Raw genomic sequence first — 8410 nt, forward strand, 5'->3', positions numbered from 1 at the left:
CGGGGCCCACCCCCATATTGAAGTCTTCCCTTCAGCTAGCCTCTTCCAGGCGCGCAAACTAAATTAGACTCTACCAATTAGTGGTGGTGGGGGTGGGTGAAGGTTTAAACTTGTAAAGGTATCTCCCAACTTTAGACACGGGGAAGAAGAGAACTGCAATGCAAAAGGGGTGTTGTAGGTTCAAATATAGTGAAATTAAAAATGAATTGAGTCAATTAAATTGAAATAAAACTATAGAATTTAATGAAGCTTTATTAACTTGTAGCCTGTAAAATGATGGGCCCCACATTGGAGCGGCCCATCGGGAAACGTCCCGCACGCCATTGGATGTAAATATTTCAATGTGTGATTGGGTGAATGAAGAAATTTCAAAATGACATTATTATCATTCGTGCTGTTATTACGATTTAACTTGTTTTGCATACCCACTGCTTTAGGGGATAAACAACATTATCTGAATAAGTAAAATAATTCAATTTATTATTATGAGGCCATTTCACTATGCCATTGAAGTGTTTATTTTATCCTTCGTCTTCGCGTAAAAACGAGAATTACACAATATCATTTCAAGAAGCATATTTCACCTCATTTTACCCTCATTCCAAACATAGTTCTTGGTTGAGAGATATACTTTTATTTTTATTTTAAACCGGAAGTGTAGTTTTCGAAATTGCCCCTATTAAGCACGGTGAATTTGAGCACCTCTCTTCCCCACAAAAAAATTAATCTCGAGAGTGGCAGTGCAGACGAGACAGCTAGTCTGATCGTCCTTTATTGAATGAACATGGTGAGGCGTTATTGATGAGAGGAGCATTGATTCCACTAATGCTTCTGTTATGAATGAATTGCACTTCTGAACTACTAATCGTATTAGTTGATTTTTACTTTTTGGTCTTGGACTCAAACGACTGCAATTAAAGGGTTAAGAGTGAGGCTAATGGCTATTCACTTGTGATTTACAAGTGGTAAAATAAGTTAATTGCATCATAAAATGCCATTAAAACACGCAGTCTTAACTGAGGCCACCTTTCAGACTTCAGAGTCGGAATTTCATCCCCTAAATTTTCACAATTTTCCAACATCGGTGCAGTTTCTTTGCAGTCGCAGCACAGCATTCATATAAGAATGTTCCACTGTTGTTTGCCGAATATTTCCGACAACAAAGTACAAGCGGTTTTAATAAATCAACAAATGAAGTAATCAGATTAAACTAAAAAAAAATCAATTTAAATAAAAAACAATTGCTTGTATACCTACAAGTTAATAGAGTATTCTTCAAGCCTTACGTTTTAAGGCATTAATGCAAATGCACCTAAATGAAACGAATTTCACTAAACAGCTGCTGCATCAGTGGGAGGTGATAAAATTCATTTTCTTCAAGCATCTGTTGTTTTTTTACAACTTCTGATTTCCAGCACAATGGCATGTCACTTTGCCCACGAGTCATGCGATTAGTCATTTAGCCGACTGCGCCTCATCAAAAATTGATACAAAAAACATGATCCAGACATCTGTTGCTCATCATTTGTTTTTCATTTGAACATGATGGAATTAATAGGCAGTTCAAAACGGCAGCAAAGAGCTTGTGGGTAATTACTACTGCTACTAAATGCCTTACCTGCAATAGTCGTTTGGTAATCCCCGTGGAATCTGGTGATTGTAGGGTAATTGGAACCCGGTTTATGATGTGTCACATGGTACATCTATTCAGCAAGCAGACTTATTTTTAGAAGAAATAATGTTTCGTTAAAGCCTTTGGTGTTCCCATATATCACGTTTAATTGTCTTTTGTGTAGTAGTCAACCTCAACAAAGAGCCAACTAACGCCGCCATAAACAGGTAAATGAGTAAAGCTAAGTACAATACAAGACAGGAGTGGTTTGGTCCACAAATTTGCACGTTGGCCAAGTCGAGCCCAAAATGAAATAGAAAAAAAAAAGTTTCCTTTTCAAGTAAAAATTTGCCATTGATTGGAGACGTTGCCTCCGTTTCCACCGGGTGGCGCTTCGATGGCTTTCAGTCCGCGAACTCGACATCGAAGCAGAGTCGTCGAAACGCACGATTGCAAGCTTGCGGGGAACTGGCCCGCTCGCTATTCCAGGCTGGCGGGCACGGTCCGGTCAGCTCCTCCTCACGACTCCTCCAGCCAGGACGGCTTGTCGGCTCCGGGCGGCTTCAGCTTGATGTTGAAGTGCTCGAGCGTTTGCTGCAGCTGCTGTTGGTTGCCGGCGAAGTACGCCGAGATGGCGTTGTGGAAGAGCAGCAGCTGCTTGTGCATGACCTTCACCTGAGGAGGGGCCGCGAGCACAAGCCACATCACCATGGGCTCGTTTACGCCGCATTGTCAACGTTGCCTCCGGTACCTTGTTCTCCTCCAGGAAGTTGAGTTTGACGCAGACGTCCGAGCGCAGTCGTTCGTACTTGTCTTTCTGGACTTGGTACTGCCGCTGCGCCGCGTCTATGCGGGCCACGGCCGCCGCATCCCGAGGCCCCAAGCTGAGCTCCTCCAGGTCCGAGCGGTACGCGTCGAATTCCAACCTGAAAGCCAAAGACGCAATTTTGAGAGAGGCGTGATGACAGAGCGACTATCTTTTTGTCTCCTTACCTGGCATTTTCAAACATCTTGATGGTCATGAGCGTGTCCTCCATGGTCTTGTTGACCAGCGTGTTGATGCTGCACACAAAGAAGTTGATGGCGCCGAGCAGAGTCTCGCCGTTGTTGCACAGCAGCTTTTGCGTTTCGGCGTTGTAGCCAAACTCGTCCTGCAAAGACGGGTACGATGTTACGGAACCGCCGGATGGAGGCCTGGTTTACGAGGGACCCGAGATCGGAACGGTCCCGCTCTCTCTCTCTACGTCTATCGTGTGGTTTCTGTTGCAGTCATCACCCGAAGCTCCGGCGACTTTTGACTCAGGTCGGCGAAGGTGTCGCCCAGCGCCTGCTGCGTCTGCACCATGTTGTAGAAATGATCGGTCAGCGCTCGGGCCAGTCTCAGCACGCTCTCGTATTTGCGCTTGGTGTCCCGCAGTAGCTCAATCTGCGCCTCCAGCTCGAGGTCCACCGTCCGCGAGCCGCGCCCAAAACGTTCCGAGAACATCTGCTTGGTGCACTTAAAAAAATCATAATAATAATAATTGGAAGCAGCTGAAATGCGGAACCATTGCAAGTGCCTCCAGCTTTGTACCTTGTAAGTGTTGAGACCCCATTTCTTGACGCTCTCCAGCTTCTCCGCCGCCACGCCTCGGGCGGCCTCATCCGCCGCCGCGGACGATCCAGAACCTGCGGCGGAAAAATCAAGCCCAAGCTGGAGGAAGCCAAACATTGTCAGGACAGAAGCAGCCTGCCAAGAAGGACCACGCGCAAAGCAAGACGAGAGCTGAAAGGCTGCTTGTGTTCGATAGAAGGAAGCCCACAACGCCAACAAGAAAATGGCATAAAAACCTGCGACCAGGATCCGTTTGTTAAAGTCGGGATTGTAGCGCACGGCCGGGCCTGAGAGACACAGTTGAGGTGCACGAGCGTCAGCGCCGACGCGGCCGGGCGGCCGACGCGGTTGCTACCTTTGATGGATCCGGTGGGGATGACGACGCCCTGTGCCGAACCGCCGTAGCCGCCCGACACGATGCTGGTCTCGTTGAGGTTCGGACCCGATACCATCACCTGCTGCAGGTCCTGGCCACAGAAGGAGAGGGGGGTAGGGTTGGCGGGTCCAGATAGAAGGCAAGGATGAGATGAGGATTTCTACGGGAAGCCGGCTATTCCCGAGACGACGGCGTTGGAAAGGTTAAGTGAAGGAAACGAGTCGCACTGACGCGTTTTGAAGCCTTCTCCATTTGGGAAGTGCTTAAGGGGAACGTGACCCGTGTCACCTGATTTATATTGGCGTGTTAGTAGCGGATTAGAAAGGTCACTCGGGTGACAGTGGCTGGCGTGTTAGTGGCGGGCGGGCGGCACACTTGCACACGCGTGTGCTCGGCCCACCAGCAATCTTTTGGGCCACTGTCCGCATACGCATGCAAATGGCCGCCCACTCTGGGCAGCTTCCTACCTTCTCATCTAAATGCCACTGCCGCTTTGTCGCCTGCACACAGACCACCACAAACAAACAAGCAAGAACGACGAGGACAAAAAGAAAAACATGTCTGAAATCAGCAGCATTCCAAAGAAAACCAAGGCCGCGCCCAAAGAGCCACACCGAGTGTGACGGCCATGACGGAAAACACTACCGACTCGACTTTTGGGCACGCGCGCACACACAATGCCACGTTGCGCCTAACTGCTGTTGCTATGGTGACCGGTCGCTAGCTGGCAGTCAACGCCGGAGTCTGTGTCCGCATTTGGTGAAGGAACTTGCAGGTGTGTTTGTCCAGGGCGTGCAGAAGCCACGCACCACTTCAACTCAGGTCGTCGCGGTAATCTGGATTCACGGCGACCGATATGCGATTGAGTCGGCCGGCGGTGGGTTGTACCTGCTCCAGGCTATCGTCCTCCGCTAGCGTGCTCATGTCACCGTTGCTGTTGATGGGGATCTCCACGGTGGCCGCTTTGCTCATCATGCCATCCGCCGCGGCGCCCTGGAAGGGACAGACAGAAAAACGCACCAAATGTCACGACGACAGAAAAATAAATAAATCAGGTATTTTGACAAGGGATGGTCTGGTACCACTATCGGGTTTCGCTACGGGGCGTTTTGCCAATGTATCGGTAGCGTCAAAGCAATACCAGTTGCCAATACAAAAGAAAAAAGACAAATCGGACTTTTCGCCAGTAGATGGCGCTACACTACTGAGGTCTGACACATTGTGAAACATTTCTATTTGTCAGAAGGAAAGAAACAAAGAAAAAAATAAATGGAAGTGCAGAAATCCACCATTGCCCAACCATCCTGATGATTTTATTTATTGCCTTATTTGTTTTTTTGTGTCGTGAGATTGTCTGACGCGTTTAGTTGTTTTCTGGCATTTGGCTTCCAAAGACGCCATAATTGCCCTGCGAACACGGACGTGCAAAAGGAACTCAACGTGGCAATCCAAGTTTGAGAATTACAGATTGACCACGTTTGCAGTTATTTGGCAACATCACCAACATTTTTTTAACATGACCTTTTTACCCGGCGCGCATGAACCACGATAAAAAATGATTTTTTTTTTGTCAGACTCGTCGGTGACGTTGAGCTGCCATATGGCAGGTGTATTCGCTCAGGTGTCAAAGTCTCTTCCGTGCCACTCACCGACGATATGACAGCTCTTCTGACATTTTAACGACACAGCAGTTGGACTCAAACGGATTTCTTTTTTTTACTCCAAATTATTCTTACCTGGTTGCATTTAATCTGGAAAAAAAGGCCCGATTTGAAGTAGCTTCGCGCCGCTCACACACTCGATCGTAACCGACGTACTCAAAACGAAATGTGCATTTTAGTCAATCAAATAAAATAAAAATAAAAAAAATCTGGGAAAATGCAAGCAAATTACCTTCCCGGAGTTTGTGGTTCCGGTTCTGCTGGTCCCCCGAATGCTAGCGGGCAGGCGAACAAACTGCTAGCGGCCACGACGAAGCATTTCCGGCTTTGCTTATAACAAGCACTGCACGGTGGGGGAACATTTGTCAGCACAAAATGGGAATTGTTGTTTTTGTGAAGCTTCTTCTTGTCTTTGTTGTTGTTGAGGCAAAGCAAACAGGCTGCTCACTGACTGAGCAGCCAAGAAAACGGCAGTTACGGCGGAAGTGACGCGTCTCCAAGAGTCTTTATTTTTGGAAAGAGGAGTCACTCCGTGAACGATTGCGGTGAGCAAGTCACTATTTAACAATGACGTCACGGTTGTTGGGAGCTACTCTGCTGCCCCCTGTTGGCGATGAGATCAACATAAGCCACACACGGTTGTTGGGAGCTACTCTGCTGCCCCCTGTTGGCGATGAGATCTACAAAAGGAAGCCACACATGGTTGTTGGAAGCTACTCTGCTGCCCCCTGTTGGCGATAAGCTTTACAGCGGGAAAGTTCACTAAACCTGGCCTGATTGGGCCAGACGTTTTCATGAATACATTTTATGAAATCAGCATGTTCTTGCTGTTTTGATATCTAATAATTATTTTATCCATATAAATTGATCAACCATCATTTTTATGCGCATCAGAATAAATGTGCACGCTGGCGGCTATTGGATTGTCGTGTGGATTAGCGTCCACAAGGAAAAGGAAAATCAAACGTCACCTCGGCAAGAATAGCGAAGGAACCGCTGGCACACACGTTAGGGTTGTAATGCAGCGTTTCAATTTTAAACAAAGGTTACGGTTTTCATCTTTTGAATTTTTACCCCTCCCTAAAACTATTTTTTTCCTTGAGTGGCTTTAATGGCCTTTCGTGGTGCCGTTTGGATCCCTGAAAGGACATTTGACCCGCATTAGTGTTAATCAGCCGCGGTGGGATGGTCTCCTCGAGTCCGACGTCCTCATCGTCGATCATCAGTTGCGGCCGGGTCCTTTGTTTTGCTCTTTGGAATGTCAAGAAAGTTCTCCGGGCCTCCTGGGATTTCAGCTGCTGAAATCAACACGGAAGAAGATGGATGCCAGCCCTCCTTTGAAACCGCCAGCACCCCTGAAAAACAAAAAAGTTACATTTAGGACCTCCGGAAAGAAAGAAAAAACACAAAAATGTAATCCCATCGCCCCAGAAAGAAAAACAAACAATTTCTCCGGTGCTTGCTTTGGCCCTTTGACAGCTTGGGTTGGTTTTAAACAATGCTAACAGCCAGCATGCTAACACGTGCCCCTTCACAATGATAACATCTCCGATACGCGCGAGCTTTCCGCAAGGCCCAAACCTTGACTCGTTTGCTAACAGCATACCAGAAGGAGCCAATCAAATGAAGTTAACGGTGGAAACGACTTACATTTATACTCTGCCGCCTTTCGAGACGGCGACGAGTCGCCTCGCCGCATCTTTCGTCACGTCATTTTGGCTAATCCGCCTTCCAGGCGCCCAAAGCCGCAAGAACAACAAACTCGGCGCGCGACGATCCAGTCGAGTATTTTGCAGCTGCGGATGAGAAACACGATACTTCCCTCTGGGGCTGAGCGGACGGGAGTGGAGCGAATATTAAATTCTCGCCGCTTAAGTGGTCGGTAACGCAACTCCGAACGGACGGCGATGTCGTTCGCTAGCGTGCCGACAATTATATCCGACAGGCGACATATTAACTTACTAGGTCACGACCTGACTGCACTAAAAAAAAAACAAAGACAAATGAGCAGCTGCTGGTTTGATTTAGCTACATTAGCAGAACAATTTGATCTGCTAAAACAACCATAAACAGCGATGACGCTAATGTTGCTTTGTGACTCGCAAGATGGCTAACGAAGCTACAATTGTTCTTTTGGCGGGTTTGGATGCGACCCAAGGAACATTCTGCGGTTGCGCGCATGACGGTTCCAAAAAAATATCCGAATGTCTTACAACCGGCAATAGTCAGAGCAAAATCCTAAACAGCAAACGCCAGCCGCTAAAACATACCCCAAACCCCGAAACCTAATCCCGACCTCTAACCCTGAGCCAAACCAGAAGCGTTCCACCAATTCTGAAGCTGGCAATTGATCAGTTTTGGTGCCACCTGTCCTCGCAGGTTGCAGCAGGCTCCAGGAAAACAACACGTCAAAGACTTCAAGTAGAAACTACTCCAGATGGAAGAACCATCTGTTTTCATTTAAAACGCTGGAGTCCGAAACCAAATAAAGAGCCCTCCCTTAACCGTTTTATTGTCTCTTTCTTCATATCCATCCTTCTTGGCTCTTTTAGTCGCATCGCCACACTAGCGGCGCTCGGCTTCTTTTTATAGTTTACCCAAATGTGGGTCGGCTGCATTCGCTCCCCCTGCAGGCTCTCTTCTGGCTCATAAAGCTGTCCTGCGCTACGAGTCATGAAAATGATGCTACTGATGACCCGTTTCCACTAAGAAGGCCTCGAAAGTTCAGCTTTGACGCTCAAAGTGGTTTGGATGACTTAAAGAACCAAGGCCCGCCCCTTCACGTCAACCATTTCCAATTGCACCAAATAAAACCCCAACTCCCATAAAAGTCTAAGTTTACGTTCCTTTGTTTGGGATTATCAAGAACTGGATCAAGTGTGAAACCCGCCAAATAATGATGCCAAAACAACCTTGGCTGACATTTTGAGTTGATTTCTTCTGACTCTGAAACGTTCTTGGGCAAACCCAGGCCCGTTCTGTTAAGGATGTCGCCGGCCGCTTGATGGATGGCGTTTGTCGATTAACGTTGGGTTCTGCGGTGAAGGCGACAACGATCAAAGTCGTCTCTATGTCCTCGCGGTCGAGCAATTCCGCGACCGCGGGCCCCGACACCGCACGGAAACCGGGCTTCCATGAAAGGCTCAGACCCTGGAGTCCGCCCAAGA

The 8410-nt window shown here is 47.7% G+C and overlaps 1 protein-coding gene across 6 annotated transcripts; it reads right to left on the reverse strand.

Annotated features, from left to right (window-relative positions):
- Positions 1–1758: 1758 nt before the first annotated feature.
- On the reverse strand, positions 1759–6109 carry LOC119133719 (arfaptin-2-like). Of its 6 annotated transcripts, none has more exons than XM_037269816.1 (10): positions 5476–6109; positions 4471–4575; positions 4050–4082; positions 3562–3673; positions 3443–3493; positions 3186–3280; positions 2889–3110; positions 2606–2763; positions 2364–2538; positions 1759–2287 (listed from the first exon to the last, which is right to left on the reverse strand). In XM_037269816.1, exons 2-10 carry the CDS (start codon positions 4555–4557, stop codon positions 2132–2134), a joined length of 1089 nt encoding a protein of 362 aa, XP_037125711.1. In that variant the 5' UTR covers positions 4558–4575; positions 5476–6109; the 3' UTR covers positions 1759–2131. The 6 variants fall into 6 exon arrangements, with proteins under 6 accessions (XP_037125711.1, XP_037125712.1, XP_037125713.1 ...); XM_037269817.1 differs by lacking the exon at positions 5476–6109 and adding an exon at positions 5319–5339; XM_037269818.1 differs by lacking the exon at positions 4050–4082 and having other exon boundaries at positions 5476–6106.
- Positions 6110–8410: the final 2301 nt, after the last annotated feature.

The sequence above is a fragment of the Syngnathus acus genome, chromosome 14 (genome assembly GCF_901709675.1).
Source record: "Syngnathus acus chromosome 14, fSynAcu1.2, whole genome shotgun sequence".
NCBI lineage: Eukaryota > Metazoa > Chordata > Actinopteri > Syngnathiformes > Syngnathidae > Syngnathus > Syngnathus acus.

Excerpts from the sequence above, each read along its gene's own strand:
- LOC119133719 (XM_037269816.1), bottom strand. The coding sequence starts at position 4,557 with ATGATGAGCAAAGCGGCCACCGTGGAGATCCCCATCAACAGCAACGGT. Across the intron at positions 3,111-3,185 it reads GGGGTCTCAACACTTACAAG|TGCACCAAGCAGATGTTCTC; the intron begins GTACAAAGCTGG and ends GATTTTTTTAAG. Across the intron at positions 2,288-2,363 it reads ACTTCCTGGAGGAGAACAAG|GTGAAGGTCATGCACAAGCA; the intron begins GTACCGGAGGCA and ends GCCCCTCCTCAG.